This window comes from Pinus tabuliformis, chromosome Q, assembly GCF_031772625.1.
Source record: "Pinus tabuliformis cultivar Carrire ecotype Pingquan chromosome Q, CPIR1, whole genome shotgun sequence".
NCBI lineage: Eukaryota > Viridiplantae > Streptophyta > Pinopsida > Pinales > Pinaceae > Pinus > Pinus tabuliformis.
In genome coordinates, this window is record NC_142296.1 from 261,162,989 (window position 1) to 261,181,518 (window position 18,530).

General features: G+C 41.0%; 1 protein-coding gene across 6 annotated transcripts in view; it reads left to right on the top strand.

Annotated features, from left to right (window-relative positions):
• The window catches only part of PIP5K9 (phosphatidyl inositol monophosphate 5 kinase), a 437,711-nt gene that overhangs the window by 36,970 nt on the left and 382,211 nt on the right, over positions 1-18,530 (top strand). For all 6 annotated transcript variants that reach the window (XM_089384294.1, XM_089384292.1, XM_089384293.1 and 3 more), the window contains 2 exons: positions 6,262-6,433; positions 6,772-8,213. In XM_089384294.1, the coding sequence (XP_089240420.1) occupies positions 6,919-8,213 (1,295 nt within the window). In that variant the 5' untranslated portion in view covers positions 6,262-6,433; positions 6,772-6,918. The remainder of the gene's footprint in view (positions 1-6,261; positions 6,434-6,771; positions 8,214-18,530) is intronic.

Genomic DNA, 18,530 nt, shown 5'->3' on the forward strand with positions numbered 1-18,530 from the left:
CAGAAGAGTTAAATGGCAGGGGGTGGAGTGGCAGGATTAGGAGGTGATCGTGAGAGTGGTACTGGTTCTTCTTCAACATCAACATTTACACCCAACCCCATAGCTACCTCATCATTTTTTGTTCTTAGAACCATACCTGGAGCACAACCATCTATCACGTCAACTTTTAAAGAGAGAAGGAAGAAGCTGACAAGTTGTTGGGCAAGTGTCTTCTTTGGAGTGTTATTCCTTTCAAAATTGCATGGAACAATCCATTTTTCCAACTTGAGATTGATGCTATTGCTATTTTTGGCCCGGGGTACAAAGCCCCTTCATATGATGACTTTAGAGGGAACATTCTTCAGAATGAAAAGGATGAATGCACTAAGATATTGGAAGAGTTTAGGTGCTCATGGGCACATACAGGATGCACTGTGATGTTAGATTGTTGGACCGATCAAAGGGTAGAACCCTTATTAACTTCTTGGTTAATTGTCCCAAGGGGACAATGTTTATGAAATCTATTGATGTATCTGCACAAATCAAAGATGCACAGTTATTATGTGATTTGTTGGACGTGTTCATTCAGGAGGTGGGTCCACAACATGTTGTCCAAGTCATAATGGACAATGCTGCAAATTATGTTGCTACTGGCAGGATGCTTATGGAGAGGTATCCTAACTTATTTTGGACACCTTGTGCTGCACACTGCATTGATTTGATGTTGGAGGACATAGAAAAAATTCCTTTTGTCAAGGATATTGTTGAATCATCAAAAAACATTACAAAATTTATATATAATCATGCATCTGTGCTTAATTTGATGAGAACATTCACCAACAACAATGAGTTGGTGCGGCCTGCCATTACACAGTTTGCCACTAGCTTCATATCCCCTCAATCCCTCCTGAATTCTATGTGGGATGTGAAGAGAATGTTTCTTTCAGAGGAGTGGCGTGCTTTTCCATATAGCCGCAAACCAGAGGGAGAGGCCATATGCAGGCTAGTTTCATACCAGGAAAGCTTCTGGGTGGGAGTGTAGGAGGTGTGTAGCATTACTGAACCTTTGGTAAAGGTTTTTCGATTAGTTGATGGAGACAAGCCCGCAATGGGCTACTTGTATGAGGCCATGGATAGGGCCAAAGAATCCATTCACAACTACTATGATGATAAGGGGGATGAGGGGTTTCAGAGACAACAACTCATATGGGAAGTGATTGATGAGTGATGGAACAATACACTCCATTGTCCCATTCATGCTGCAAGGATCTACCTGAACCTCACATTTTCTTACTCCTGTGGCTTCTTATTTGATGCTGAGGTCATGGATGGATTCTTCACTTGTGTTAACAAAATATTGTCATCTCCAGCAGAATGTGCAAAAATCTCCAAAGAAATGGAGATATACAAGATGGCAGGTGGCACATTTAGCTTTGACATGGCTATTGTGGATAGGAAGACTAAAATTCCAGGTAAGCTTTAGTTTGTTTCAAATTTCATTGCGTCTTCATACTTTGCTTCAAATTTCAAATTTCATTTCTTTTCTTATGTTTATCTTATTTGTTGTAGATGCATGGTGGAGAAGCTATGGTGGCAGAGTACCCAATCTCCAAAGGCTTGTCATTCGAGTGCTCAACCAAACATGTAGTTCCTCTGGATGCGAGTGCAACTGGAGTGTATTTGAAAAAATACACACCAAAAAGTGCAATAGGTTAAAATTATTCCAATTATTTTTTTGAATTCATTAAATAATAACTTTTTATAATTATTAATTTATTATTTATAATTTATTAATTTATGACTTGTACAGGTTGGAATCCCAACGACATAATGGCGTGGTCTACCTCTAGTACAATCTTTGATTGTGGGTGAGGCAACTTGAGAAGACACCTGATGTGGAGGCCATCTCATTGGATGGGATTGACACCACTATTGCATGGGGGGTAGAGGCCGAGAGGTTTGTCATGGAGTTAATCCCTGATTGGTTAGAGGAGGAGGTAGTGGAGGGGGGAGCAGTTGCAGAGGAGGAGGAGGAGCAACAGGAGGAGGAGGTGACACCACCTACCATGGTCACCAATAGAGGATGTGGTCTACCTCCCATAGCTCCTAGTTCTTCAGCTTCTAGAGCACAACAGAGTCCACTGCCAGTGCCAACCCCAGTGCCTTCTTCATCTAGAGGGAAAGCTGTTACATTTTCAAGCAAGAGGGGCAGAGGAAATCAATAGTATTTATTATTTGGTTCATTTCATTGTATACGACATTATGGCTCATGATATGAGATACATTATTACATTTTTTGTTGATATTTTGAGGCTGAGTCGAGACTTGGGGATTAGTATTCAGGACCCGATTCATTGTTATGTTTGATGTAGCACTAGACATGATATTACACATCTAATATATTAGTTCTCATTTCATATTTATGTGCCAATGCATATATTTTATGTTTTGGATGCTTTAGATATTAAAAAAATTGAAAACAAATTGAAAAAAAATGATTTTTTTGTATTTGCTGATTTTTTCCCGATTTTTATGATTTTTTCCAGTTTTAGACCCTCACTGATTTAATCCCTATCGTGATGTTAACAACATTGGGGTAACATGACCCATTTGGTCCTCATTGGGTGCTTGATGTAATTTGATTTGTTAATGAAGAAAGTGTTGGTTGTTAATTCATTTTGAAAGTTGTCCCGTTGCTTTTTTTCCTTTGATGGTTGCATGACACCCTTGTTGATGTTTATTGAAGGTGAAGGTGTAGCTTTATGAGCATTTCATTTAGTCTTTTGCATATTAATCGAAGTGATCTTGCTAGTGAGGTACCTTTCTGATTACCTTATTAATGTTTTTGGTTCAACTCCAAGCCTCTTTGTCATCTTGCTTCCTTGACTCCCTAGCGCAAAGGATAGGGCACTTATCCTCTTGAATTCCACCTTCTTATATTATGAAAACCCTTAAAATTCCATACTCCACTAATCTAATTTATAGATTTGCATTTAAGGATTTCTGGTTTTATTCAGGGATTTTCCCCATGTGTTGGGAAAGAACCAACATAAAGTGAGGGGAATGGTTGGTGAAAGTGGGGAATGTTCCTACATGCCCTTAGGCTTGCTTTTTTGATGGTGAGGGCTTGATAGTTGAAGGTACAGTTTTGGGAGGTAACATCCACAATTTACTCAACAACTCACATAATTTGATTTGCTTGGAGGTCGGGTGTGTTGTTGCATACACCTTTCAGCATTTGTGGCTTATTCCTAGTTTTACCTTATATTCCTTCTTGAATTTGGTGACAACTAAATATGGCTCATTATTGAAAGTCCTTTGGGATGCAATGCTGAACTTGTACCTGTAAACCGTCCTTTGTAACTTTCCTATTGTTCCCTTGAAATGGTAGTTTGATGAAGGCTGTAATATTGCATAAATATCTCTGTTTTTTCGTCACAGTTATGACACAATCCATTTCATTTCTAGAATATTAATATCATTGCCTCCTTCAAAATAAGAAATGAGGCTTTCTTCCTTCAAGGAGACACAAACTTCTTGTGACCCTCCACACGTCCCCTCAAACCTTTTGGGATACCTTCTTCCCATAGAAGGCATCTTTTCCATTAGAGATTGACAACCAATGCTAGATTTCACATGTTACATCCTTCTATGACTTGCCAATGCAACCCCTTATCACTGTTCCCTCCACCCCACCTCATGCCACCTATTTTTATTTGGAGACATTAACAGGGCTATCTAGGCATTGAGTATGTGTATATAAGGTAAGGTAAATCTATTAATTTTCACAAATGACTAAAGAAGTAGGCGAAAGGGACTAAAAGGAACAAAGAAGTGGAGACAAAATGTGGAAATGCCAAAACAACTCGTTGAAGCTAAAGTAAAATAAAATAATCTAAACTACTAAATGAGAGTAGTAGTAAGAAAGATAAGCATAAGTGCTGCATAACACGATAACTGATAAATGGCTGTACATCATGATGAGTTAGTGCAGAATGAGAGGGGGAAGAAGAGGCCTAGATAACCACATTGGAAATTGATGTGGAAATGAAGATGTCCTTTCGTATCATTAGCCATTGAGAAGGAGCCAATACATTGTCAGGCAAGGTCCTTAGAGGACTAGATTGTAAAACTTGGGTGGGAGTTATGAATGATTTGTTGTAACTTTCCTAACACTTTAGACCTCTAGAAAGCACCTAGTGATGAATGACTGGTCTCCCAAAGTAAGGTCGAGCAAATGAACTTTGCTGAGAGCAAGAACTCATCAAAGGCCTTCTGGAGCATTGAGAACAAGAACCTACCAAAAGACTTCTAGAGCATTGAAAACAAGAACATCGGTTGTCACCTCTCCTGACTTGGTACAAGTAGGCTCATCGCATATTTTTCAGCCTATCTTGGTAGTTTGAGGCACTAAGTGCTTGGTAAATTCCCCAGCACTGAGCGCTGCATAATATTCCCTGCTAGGGAGGTGAATGATGTCAAATCTGTGAGACAGTGGACTTTCTCCTAGTTAGTGACTGTCATTACATATCTACAAGGGACTTAGGGCCACAGCCCCTCCTTTTATGGTGTTGCTCCTTGGGCTGGAGTGAGCAATCAGGCTTGTATCAAGATAATTTTTTTCCTTAAATTTTTATCTTAGGAGGGCTTGGATAGACTTCTCTAGACTTCCTTCCAGGATCACCTAGACAGGCCTCTTAGCCTTGGGCATTCTCTTGAAGACATTGTCAGGCTCTACACTGACTCCTTCATAGTCATAGATGATGACATGATACGCCTACTCCCTTGTCTACATTTACATCCATTTCCAGCACTAGTTGGGTAGTGGGTTTTCCCTTCCTAGAGCTTTTCATTTAATTTCAGCCTTTATCATGCTCTTCTCTTTCTTATAGGATCATTTGTGTCGTTTATTATGTCAACATATTAGCTATTCAGAGTGACCTTGGCACTCATTGTCCAATGCAGACTGATTGTGCTTAGTCCACTGACCTATTCTTTCATTTGTGGACATTAATAAAAATATCTTATCTTGTCTTCTCCATTCATAGTCAATATGGGACGTCTTGGTTCTTGCTAAGTCATATATTCCTGGTATATTTGTCTTACAAGCAGATCGGATATACTCTTGGTGGTATAGTGGCAGCCGGAAGGTTTGATCCTGGGCCTAGCCCAGGTCACTCAAATGAGTTACCGATCCACCATGGTTAAAAAAATAAAAATATCTTATCTTGTCTTACTCATGACATGTGAGGGGATTGTCGTAATAAGTCTTTTTTGGTAACAACTTTTGGTACTTAGAATTGCAAGGCTATTGAAAGATGATATAATGGGAATGATTGACTTAGATTCTTTGGTAAATCTTACCTGTTGAAGTTTGATTTCATTAAGCTCTGAGGTATTTTGAAGAAATAACAAAATAGTTTTAAGTGTCTTTTTCATTGGTAAGCACTTAGTTGAAGATTCAGTGCAATAAATATAATTTGGAATCATCTTATTTACAAATCTTAATGTATTGGGGTACAACTTGAGCCTGATCTTTGGTGTATTTCATATTCAATTTGATATTCTTCTTTTACTTGTATGTTTATATGGTTATGATTGATATGTCAAAAATCAGTCTGTTAGTTTCTTTGTCCAAGGTGGTGAGGGAAAAAGGGTAGCCTAGATATAAATTCAGCAAGCTGTCGAGGCTTGTCATCACATGCAGAGACTTAACCTGGGTGTAAATTATTCAGGCTAGGTTTTTCTTCCAAAATAACCTAGGTGTAAAGTTCTCTGTTTCCATGCAGAGGTAGCTGCCAATAATTATATTTTGTCACAGTGCCAACACGGATTATTTCCATGGGTTCTGAACTGTTTGAATTGGATCAGATGCTTGTGCCAATTGAAAATTGTTTGAAGCTTTGAGCTAAAATGAATTTTTGTGATGTATCTATCGTAAAGCTAACACCAAAATTTTCTATGGATTTTGAATGCATTTGGTCCTGACTATTGAGCTGGAGCAGATGGTTGTGTAATTGGATAATTATGGAAAATGGATGGTTGTGATTTGAGACATTGATTTTAGCATTATTCCATTTATTTTCTTGAAGGTGATCCCCTTTGTGGGTGTTTATATTGTCTAAATTAATTTTATTTTTTCTAGCATGGAAAGCAAAAGGCCTGGATTATTTCCTATAACCTTTAAATGTACACACACACACACACACATTTATCAGAACTTTGTTGCGTATTTCTAATTATACACTGATTAATTGAATACTGTGGGAATATTTATGGCAGGATGAAGCCTCAACTGGGCCTTTATGTGGACTTCTAAACTTTGTTTTTTATGCAAATGAATTTTTTGTGTTGGTATTTGCTTTCCAACATGAAATGGAGGGCCCATTTTAACAATAATAATCTATGCTGTCCATGACCTTCTAGCACTATCAGTACAGGAGCTTGTGCAGAGGTATGCCAAACTGTTTATATCAATTGTATGTATCAATTTTTGTTTGAGAGTTGTTTAGATTTTAGAGCTTACAATTGTTGGTTGACATTTGAAAATTTGTGCTATATGGGAATGGATAATTATAATATTTGTTTGTGCATCCATTTGGGTTTCTACCGGCAACTATACTTGGAACAAAGTGAACCAAATAGTTTTTTTATTTGCCTTTTTTGCTTGTCTATATATTTAGCGCTTTTTGGAGGATGGCAAAGTATTTTGTAGTATCATCACAGTGGATGTCATGATCAAGACAATATTTTCATCTAATAAGTTTCCTACCCCTTATCCTTTTATATCAGGCTTGGGAGTAATAGATGAAAATGTGCCATTTAAGAGCCAGCTGTGTCTCATACAAGAAGTTTGCAGTTTGCTACAGTATGTTTTGAAAGTGGTGAATCCTGGTTAGTTTCATTTCCGTAAAAACGGCACCTTCAGGTGTTTTCTGCATGTCTGGCCCTGTGGCCAGTGTTGATGATGAGGAAAAATCAGCACAGCCCTCAGTTGAAGACAGGCGATTATCCTTGGAGTTATCTTCTTTCAGGGAGAGGGAACAGGCTTCTACTGTGGCAGATGGAGAGGATGTTAGAAAATCAATTGAAATAGGATGCCATAGAATAGGCGAAAAGGTCTTGCCAAATGGCGATTTTTATATTGGATCCTTCTGTGGGAACCTTCCAGATGGCACAGGGAAGTATTTATGGTCTGATGGGTGCATGTATGAGGGTGATTGGGGAAGAGGGAAAAATACTGGAAGGGGAAAAATTTCATGGCCATCTGGAGCGACTTATGAAGGTGATTTTTTGAGTGGATTCATGCATGGTTTTGGGACATATACTGGAATTGATGGTACCACTTATAAAGGGAACTGGACATTGAATGTAAAACAGGGACGAGGGCAGAAAAGCTATTCAAATGGGGATGTTTATGAAGGTTCATGGAATCAGGGAGTGCGAGAGGGGCTTGGGAAGTATGTATGGAAAAATGGAACTGTCTACAAAGGGGATTGGAAAGGAGGTAAAATGTGTGGTAAAGGTGTTTTGACTTGGTTGAGTGGAGATTCATTTGATGGAAATTGGTTAGATGGATTGCTGCATGGTTTTGGAATCTATACCTGGGTAGATGGAGGTTGTTATGTTGGTACATGGAGCAGGGGCTTCAAGGATGGAAAAGGGACATTTTACCCAGTTGGAAGTAAACTTCCAAAATTACCAGGAATGTGGCACAAATCTCTTAGTTGGGATGACCAAAAAGAAAACTCAGCTCAGCAGAATGTGAACCATAATTCTGGGAAGTTAAGTCAAACTTCTTCTCTGGACCTGGGACAGTTTAAGATACGCAAGTTCCGGAGGGCAAGTCATAGTTCTTCGGACAAACTGCTGACAGATGAAATCTCGAGTTTAGAACAGACAGCTGATAGAAACGTGCATTTACAAAGACGCTGGAGTCTTGAAGGTGCTCTAGAAAGTGTTCGTGGTCCTGATGGTTCCTGGACTGCAGGAGAAGCTATTTTAGAATGTGAGGAAAAAGAGTCAAATGATGCAACTATACCAGTGGTGGAAAGGGAGTACATGCAAGGTGTGCTAATTAGTGAACTGGTGAGCGATAATATGTTTGCTAGGCCATCTAAAAGCTCAAGACGGCGACAAAGGAGACAATCTAAGGAGGTGAAGAAACCAGGTGAAACAATAATTAAGGGCCACAGAAGTTATGATTTGATGCTCAACTTGCAGCTAGGCATAAGGTAAATCTTCCAGCTTTTTCCATAGCATTATCGCTACTTCTATTTTTTGCCAATGGCACATTGCTAGATGCTAGTAATGCCTTCCTTCTAGTTTACAGGTTAAGAACTGCAAGTTTGCTCTCTAGGATGTAATTTGACATGCAGATGCAATGAAAGTATCTTCTCCTGCTATCATATGTATGTCTGTATGCATATTGACACACTGTAGAAAGTTGAAACCTATTGATAATACTGGGTCCTAGATCATCTGTAGCACTATTGTTTCTTGAAGATATATTTTTGAAACAACTCTCTATAGAGTAATAAATTGAAAATTGGACAGTAAATTACAACCTAAGTCATCTAACATGGGGACATGGGTGCCTGACGCAGGACATGCAGGCCTCCTGCAAAGGGACAAAAGTAAAAAAAAATAAGAAATATTAATATGACATAAATAAAATATTGAATAAAGATGTACGTGTTTTGAACATTAGAAATAGAACTACAATGCATCAAACACACAAGAAGAGACCACAGATCATACATATAGAACCATGAACTCTGGTTTTCACATTCGATGTTATCAAAGCTACATATGATGATCAGATTATAAATTTTAAGCTCCTGTAATAATAAGATCATCCACATACAAGACCAAGACAAGAAAATCAGATTTATCGGATAAGGAATAAAGTTTAGAGTTCACAAGGCTTAGGAAGGCTCAACTTCAGTATATCTTCATCAACCCTGGAGTACACTGCCTGTGTTGCTTGCTTTAGCACATAAAGACATGGGTTTCTTGCCCATGGATCTCAAACCTCTTGGTTGATTTACATATGCCGCTTCCTGAGTCACGCCAATCAATTATGTTGTCTTTACATCCATCTGATATAAATACTAACCAAAGTAAGATGCTAAAGGCCTGATGGTCCTGATAGAAGTATACCTGCAAATACAGCATGAATCATATCATAGTCAACTCCCTCGTTTTGAGAGAATCCTTAGACAACAACGCCAACAATATTCTGATTAGCTGTATGCCTGATCTTGTACAGCAATCTGGGGTTAGCCGCTAGGGTTTTAGGGTAGAATTGTGGATATACAGTGAATTTGTGTTGGATGTTTGTGGCTATAAATTAGAAATTGCATCAATAAATAAAATAAAAGCAAAATCTGGCATTGTGCATGGTTAAATCCTTCCTTATTAAGGTTGATGTCATCCTAATTTACTGTTTATGCATACTTTTCATAATATTTCATTAGTAACCCTAACGCTAGGTGTTTATTGGAAGGTCTTTACTCCCCTTTGTTGATTATTGTAGAAAGGCCTTTTCTTTGGCTGTTATATGACATTGTGCACCCTACCATTGCAAATCATAAAACCCCAACTTATAACAGCCATATCTTGTAGAAATTTCTGTTTTCCCACCCCGGTTTTCAGTTTCTCCTTATTTCTCCCATATAGTTAAATGCCCTTTCCCATAACCATACATTTAACAAGCTGAAAAAAATAAATTTGCTGAAAACACAAATTCTGGAAATTTTACAGAATGCTGGAAATTGCAGAAATAAAAATCAGCAGTAATAAACAGCCATTAAAACACATTTAAACACTGAGATTTTTGGTCAATGTGACCTTGGAAAAACCCCCTACAACTCTTGGGGAAAACCAGTTTGAGAGCTCTTCTTTATTTCTGAAAATTGCCTTTTACAGTGAGAAATTTTCAGCAAAAAAATCAGCAAGCAAATTTACAACTTATCTGTTTTCCCATGCTTCACAGCGAACTGGAAATTACAGCAAACAGGACAGCAATAAATGCTGTACGGTCTCCTCGATTTTTGTGCCCACTTTCAGCATTAAATGCTGCTGTATGGCTCTCGTTTTGCGTGCAGAAAAATCAGCAAACTACTCGCTTTTTGTGCAAACCTCTCTTCGAAAATCGTGCCAAAATCTGCCTTTCACTGTGCTGAATCAGCTGTACAAATCTGCTCAACTGCTGCCTTGGAATGTGTGCCAAGCTGCTGTCTCCTTCTCCTCCCTGCTCAGAAATCTCTCTTGCTCTCCTTCTCCCAATCTGCTCATGAAAGAATTGAATCGAATGTGATCTTTTCCTCCTTTTCCTCCCTAAATATAACTCTAAATGACTTTTGGGTGACTCAAGTGACTTTTGGGTGATCTCTAAATCCAATGGCTGAAATAGATTTAGATCAATGGCTGAGATTAAACGCTCATTTAAATCTCACTTTTTATTTTTTAATTCACCCCACTTTAATAAAGACCCACTTAGTCATTTATTTCCAAAGTCACTTTTCCTTTCTAATTTTTCATTGACTTTATAAAAGTCACTTTAAAATTAGACTTAGTAACTTTATCACTTAAAGTCACTTTTAAATTAGATTTAACTTTATAAAATTATAAAGTCACTTTAGGAGAAAAATTAAATTCTTTTAGACACTTTTCCCTAGGCCAAAGATCAAAGCCTAAGGGAACCACCTGTCCTCCGGTACCAAATTTCAACACTCCCTCTTACCGAGGAAGGTGTTCCTCACCACACCCATCTTGTCTCTGAAGTAGACATGCTTGCCCCGTGGTAAGGCTTTGGTAAGGATATCTGCAACCTGCTCATCAGTGGAAATATACTCAAGCTTCACAACTCCCTTCTGAACATAGTCTCTGATGAAATGATATCTGATCCCGATATGCTTTGACCTGTCATGAAATACTGGATTCTCCGTGAGTTTAATGCAACTCTGATTATCACAGTAAATCACTGAAGGTCTCAACGGCTGACCAAATAAGCCAAACAACATCTTGCGAAGCCAGATAGCCTCACAACTAGCTAGACTGCCTGCCATATATTCTGCTTCCGCTGAACACAGTGCTACTGACTGCTGCTTCCGGCTGAACCATGACACTACTGCTGAACCCAACCCAAAACAGCACCCTGAAGTGTTCTTCCTATCAGAAGCACAACCTGCCCAATCAGAATCAGTGCTTCCTGCCAATCTCACTCCATCTCCCTGCCTGTAGTCTAGACCATAATCCACTGTCCCCTGCAAGTACCGCAAAATGTGTTTTGCAGCCACCCAGTGAACCTTCCTAGGCTCACACATAAACTGACTCATCGTGTTGACTGCAAAACAGATATCTGGTCTAGTGTTGACCAAATACATCAAGGAACCAATCAGCTGCCTGTACAATGTGGGATCCACCAACTTGGAATCCGAAGCATGAAGCTTCTTCCAGTTGGTGATCATTGGTGTTGACATGGGTCTACAATCCTCCATGTGGAATCTGCTAAGGATATCCACAATATACTTCCCCTGCCCCAGGAAGAAATGCCCCTCCTCCTGCCACACCTTCAAACCCAAAAAGTAATGCATCAAGCCGATGTCCTTCATCTCAAACTCTGTCGCAAGATCTCTCTTGCAGTGCTCTATGAGTCTCTCTGCACCTGTAATGATCAAGTCATCCACATACCGCACCAGAATGAGAGGCTCCTCACCAATCACAATAAAATAAAGGTTCGGATCTGCCTCACTCTTTGTGAAACCCATCCCCTGCAAATATGTATCTATCCTGGAGTACCAAGCTCTGGGAGCTTGCTTCAGGCCATAAAGGGCCTTCTTCAGTCTGCACACATGGGACTCCTTCCCATGCACCTCAAAGCCCTGTGGCTGCTCAATGTACACCTCCTCCTGTATGAAGCCATTGAGAAATGCGGTCTTCACATCCATCTTGTGGATCTTCCAACCCATCTCTGCTGCTATCGATATAATGGAGCGGATCGAAGTATATCGAGCCACGGGAGCGAAGGTCTCCTCATAATCAACTCCCTCTACCTGGGAGAACCCTCTAGCCACAAACCTCGCTTTGAATTTCTCAATGCTGCCATCTGCAGCATGCTTTACCTTGTAAAGCCATCTGGAAGTAACCACGGATTTGCCCTCAAGCCTCGGCACCACCTCCCAAACATCATTCTTCATGATAGAAGAATACTCCTCCTGCATGGCCTCTCTCCAGACCTGCTGGCTAGTTGCCTCCTCATAGCTAGAAGGCTCAGAGTCAAGGATGCTGGTAACCATCGCCATATAGCTACAAAACCTCTCAGGTGGTCTACTCTCTCTGACCGGCCTCTTCGGCTCAGCAACAGATGTGGCATCTCTCAAGGTGTCCTGAAGCCACTTGGGCTTTCTCTTCCCTGAGCATGCTTCTCCCATAGGAGAATGAAACTCCTCCTCCTCATCACCATCAGTAGCCTGAACTCCTGACTGTCTGTCTGCTGTCCTCCTGCCTACACCTGAACCTGTAGAAGCTGAGGCACCGTGTGAACTGTCCATCAATGGACTCCCTAGTGAACTGCTCTGCATGCTGCCCGGAGCACCACTCCTCTGGCTCGGCGAGCCACTGCTCACTGACGGACCTGACATCCTCATAGATGTACCTCCGGATCCTCCTGATCCCTGCCCACTGGATCCCTGCGACTGACTCAAATGCTGCTGAGGGTCTGGCTGATCCAGATACTCTAACTCCCGTGACCTCCTAAAGGCCCTGTCCTCCTCGAACTTCACATCCCGTCTGACAACAACTCTCCTCTGTGCAGGAATGTAAATCCGAAAAGCCTTTGAGGTCTCACTGTAGCCCACAAAGATACCCTTCTCTGCGGTGGGCTCTAGTATGGTCCTCTTCTCCTTGGGTATATAGGAGTATGTAATGCATCCAAAGATATGAAGATGACCAATATCAGGCTTCTTCCCAGAGAAAGCCTCCTCCGGAGTCATGTGCCCCAAGGCACGATGCGGACTCCTGTTCTGCAAGTAAACAGCTGTGTTGCAGGCCTCTGCCCACAAGAACAATGGCAACCCCTGATCATGTAACATGGCTTTGGCAGCCCCTATGATGGATCTGTTCTTCCTCTCCGCAACCTCGTTCTGCTGGGGGTTGTAAGGAACAGTGAACTCCCTCCTAATGCCTGCCTCCGCACAATAGTCAACAAACTCTCCAAGGGTGTACTCTCCTCCATTGTCCGACCTCAAGGACTTGATCTTTCGACCTGTCTGAGTCTCCACAAGAGCTCTGAACTCCTGAAACCGCTTGAAGACCTCACTCTTGGTCTTCAAAAAATAAATCCAGGTCCTCCTGGAGTGATCATCAATGAATAAAACATAGTACTCATATCCACTCAAGGAAACATGAGACATCCGACTGCTCACATCGGAATGAATCAAATCAAGTATCCCCGTCGCTCTGCTGTCACTGCTGGGAAAAGGGGATTTGGCAAATTTGCCCATCGCACAACCTCTGCAAGTATCAAAGTGATCAGTACTGAAATCTGGCACACCTGTAGTGATCTCCCGCAATGTCCTCAAGGCTCCATGATACATATGTCCCATCCTGCGGTGCCAAATCTCACACAGCTCAGAACTGCTAGCTCTGCTGTCGGTACTACTGCTCAATGCCAAAAGGGGGTGGAATGCAAACTTGTACACCTTTGCATGGCGTACACCTATCACTCTAGCTGAATCAGCTGGAGTGCCCCTGGGATACATCAACACCTGTCCTCCCCTGAACAGTACCTCATATCCTCTGTCCTTCAGAGCTGAGACGGGTATGAGGTTCTTCCTCATCCCTGGCACATAAAGAACCTCTTACACCTTCAAGGGAGGTTTGGACTCCCTCTGAAATGTCATTGTCCCCACCCCGACTGCTCTAACAACTCTGTCATCACCGAGTACTACCTCAATATCAGTGCCACTCTCTGAAAGCTCTGAGAAGTACTCACGGACTCCTGTCATATGACGTGAAGCCCCACTGTCCACATACCAGATACCTGAAGATGCTCCGCTAATCGAGGGAAAAGCATGCTCCCTCTGAACCTGTGTGGCAGGTGATCCTGCACTAGAGGACTCACACGTAGTGAACAGAAACTCTCGGTCAAAACGACCAGCAAAGTCCTCAATCTCTGCTGAAGCTGCCACGTCCTGGTTCTTCCCCTTCTTCTTCTTCTTCTCCGGACACACAACTGCATAGTGTCCCATCTTTTGACAATTCCAACACTTCACCTTGGAATAGTCCTTCTGTGTGTTCCCCTGTTTACCTTTACCTTTGCTTTTGCCCCCACCACTGCTTGTGGAAGCCTGCTTCTTCCCTTTGCCTTTCTTGCCTCCTGCCACCAGTGCTACATCCTCATCCTGCTCAACTGGCTTGGCTGCCCCAAGCTGACCTTTCCTGATCTCTGTCTGAATGCAATCATCCCAAAACCTCTCCCATGTGGGAAGGGTCTCACGTGCACAAACCCCATCAGCAAAGTTCAACCATGAACGGGGGAGGCCATTCACTGCAATCCGCACCAACTCAGTGGGTGGAATGGCCTCTCCAATCGCTGCCAACTCATCTCTCACATTAGTAATCTTTGTGAGATATCCAGCTGCACTATCATTACCCATCTTAATGTTCTTCAGCTTCTCCTTCAGGACCATCTTCCGGTTCTCATTGGTACTCTGGTAGAGATTGGACAATGCTGTCCACATCTCATGGGCATTGCTCTTTCCTCTCACATGAGGAATGCAATGGTTTTTGATTCCGTCTAGAATCAGCCTCTTACCCTTGTTGTTCTTTTTATTATAAGCTGTCAACTGAGTAGCATCAGTAGGCACAACAACAGGGTTCTGTGTGGTATGCACCATGATATCCCAGACTTCTGCCTCCTCAAAGATACTCTGCATTCTCTCCTTCGAAACGCTGTAATTTATATGCCCATCCAGCCTATCCTCCACCCTCAATCCCAATGACATCCTGCTGTCCTAAAACTGAAAAATAGCACTGCTGTAGTAAAGATAAAACTGCTGTTTTATGAAAAAATCAGCTTGCTGGAATTTTCTGAGTGAAAAATCAGCAACTGTAATTTTTCCTTTTGCTGTCCCAAACTGCCCTCCAGCACTCAAGCTCTGATACCATGTAGAAATTTCTGTTTTCCCACCCCGGTTTTCAGTTTCTCCTTATTTCTCCCATATAGTTAAATGCCCTTTCCCATAACCATACATTTAACAAGCTGAAAAAAATAAATTTGCTGAAAACACAAATTCTGGAAATTTTACAGAATGCTGGAAATTGCAGAAATAAAAATCAGCAGTAATAAACAGCCATTAAAACACATTTAAACACTGAGATTTTTGGTTAATGTGACCCTGGAAAAACCCCCTACAACTCTTGGGGAAAACCAGTTTGAGAGCTCTTCTTTATTTCTGAAAATTGCCTTTTACAGTGAGAAATTTTCAGCAAAAAAATCAGCAAGCAAATTTACAACTTATCTCTTTTCCCATGCTTCACAGCAAACTGGAAATTACAGCAAACAGGATAGCAATAAATGCTGTACGGTCTCTTCGATTTTCGTGCCCACTTTCAGCATTAAATGCTGCTGTATGGCCCTCGTTTTGTGTGCAGAAAAACCAGCAAACTGCTCCTCGATTTTTGTGCAAACCTCCTCGAAAATCGTGCCAAAATCTGCCTTTCATTGTGTGCTGAATCAGCTGTACAAATCTGCTCAACTGCTGCCTTGGAATGTGTGCCAAGCTGCTGTCTCCTTCTCCTCCCTGCTCAGAAATCTCTCTTGCTCTCTTGCTCTCTTCTCCCAATCTGCTCATGAAATAATTGAATCGAATGTGATCTTTTCCTCATTTTCCTCCCTTAATATAACTCCAAATGACTTTTGGGTGATCTTTAAATCCAATGGCTGAAATAGATTTAGATCAATGGCTGAGATTAAATGCTCATTTAAATCTCACTTTTTATTTTTTAATTCACCGCACTTTAATAAAGACCCACTTAGTCATTTATTTCCAAAGTCATTTTTCCTTTCTAATTTTTCATTGACTTTATAAAAGTCACTTTAAAATTAGATTTAGTAACTTTATCACTTAAAGTCACTTTTAAATTAGATTTAATTTTATAAAATTATAAAGTCACTTTAGGAGAAAAATTAAATTCTTTTGGACACTTTTCCCTAGGCCAAAGATCAAAGCCTAAGGGAGCCACCTGTCCTCCGGTACCAAATTTCAACATATCTTTGGTCTAGAATTGAGTACCTGAACTCTGTCATAGAATATCTAGGCTTTGCCAGTATCTGTCCCATATTATAGACCTCTTATTGATTACCTTGAACCATAGTAGTTGATTATCCTTTAGGTGATTTAGGGAAGCCTCCCTTGTGGTCAAATGCCACTAAAGAGTAGGAGAAAGGTTGCTGAGGTGACAATGGCAACTCTTTCTCTCATTGCCATAAGGTCTGGTTCCACATAGTGGGGTTTTGCATTACGCCTGCTAGATTTTGTGGCAACAGACCTCATGCAAAGTCTTTTCCAAGCAATGAACCCTACCTATGGCTAGCATATCTCTTACACATTCTTACATGAAAGGAATGTCACAACTGTGTCAAGAATCTAGCATAAACCTGCCATAGCTGTGTAAGAGGAATCTATCATAACTGTCATGGATTCTGTCATAACCTTACACTAAACAAAAATAGAAGTTGCCAAGTATTATAAGTGTAAGGAATCTTTCATAGGGGTGTAAGGGATCTCTTCCATGCGGCACACCACATCCTGCAAGGCATCCCACTCATGTGTTCTTTTCATAGAAGAACATCTCAGAGCAACCAAAAGCTAGTATATTCATGGTTGGATGATGAATGCACTTCCCTGGTTTATGTGGGAATTTTATATTACTGGTCCATTGACCTGAGGAATCTGTCACAACGGTGTAAGGGAATCTCTACCACATGACGCAACCCATCTTGCAAGGAGTCCCACTCGGGCACCCTTTTCCTAGGAGAACAACTTGGACCAACTAAAAGATAACGTATTCATGGTTGGATGCTGAATGCATTCCTTCCTTGGTTTTGTTGAAATTCTATAGCATGTGCAGTAGAATACAATTTTCTGACTTGATAATTACTTCCTAGTGATTTTCAAACAGGATTTCTCAAGCCACTGATATCATTGAATAATTACACAGAAAATATGAACTTTATTTGCAACGGAATCAATAAAGATCATAGAATGACAGCCATGCTTAGTAGAAAACCTTGGAAAACCTTGGGAAACAACCTTGGGATAAAACCAAAAAACTTTTCTTGAGGAGAAATTGTCCTTTCAACAAGGTCTAGAAATAACAAATTTATGCCAATATTGCAAGTCAAATCACCAGGAAAACCTGGCCAAATTGCTGCATGTCCAACCAGTCATAATTCAACTCAGAAATATGCGGTCAACGCTGGTCAATGGTCTGCTGTAAAACTTGCACATGCGGCTGGTCAAACTGGTATGTCGTCAAACTCACACATGGGGCCCGGTCAAACTGGTATGCGGTCACTCCGCCTGCGGTCAAATTCGACTTGGTCAAACCCTTGGTCAATTTTGGTCAAAGTCTGTGGTCAGCACTGGTCAAAACCCTCACAGATGCGGCTGTATGGACTAGTCAAACTTGGTCAACTCCTCACACATGCGGCTTCCAAGAGAGAGAGAAAATGATAGATAACATTTCTTGGTAGCTGAATTTCTCTTGCATTAGAAAAGATTGAAAATGAGCTTGCTATGTTGAGTTTCTCCTCACATGCTCGTCTATTTATATAGAGCTTTAATGTTGAGTGGAGACCCAATAAGTGTTGAAGAATCTAGGGCAATTAGGTGTTGTGAGATTCTTCTTGACTTGATAACGATTTGTGAAGCGCTTTTACAATTATCTTAGCTTGATCTTCTTCTTATTATTAGTGTGTGTGTTTCATCAAACTGCTACCAAAAACATAAAGACAAGAACACAAATGTTGGCTCTCTACCAGGGCCAAAACCTCTCTCTCTTAGAGAGGAAAACCCTTTGGTAAGTTTCTCTTATTGAAGCTTCTTATTGATCATTGCCAAACCCTAGACCCTTGACTAGGATGTCCTCCAAGCACAAGTCAAGTCCTCTCCTCTTTTCTGCACTTTGTTCCCCGGCACATAGACTTCCTCCTTCTGGCACTTTGCTCCCCAGCACTTCGTCCTCCTTCTTTGTTTCTTGTCTAGAGATAGACCTTCCTTGAGTGAGCCTTCTAGATGAGATGTTCCTCTTCTATCCTTTGCTCAAGTAGACTTCTTCAAACGAGATCCTTCTTGAGATATGGATGTATGACTGTACTGCTGTTCTTCTGCCCTAGTTTTCTCACGTTTGAAGGGTACCCTTAGTGAATTAGGGTCCTTTCACCTTCGCTAGAGAGTGAGACTTCTTTGCTTGACTTGGGAGGCCTTGTAGGCCTAATATCTAGCCCAAACACCAACGAATCTTGCACTGAAAGGTTATTG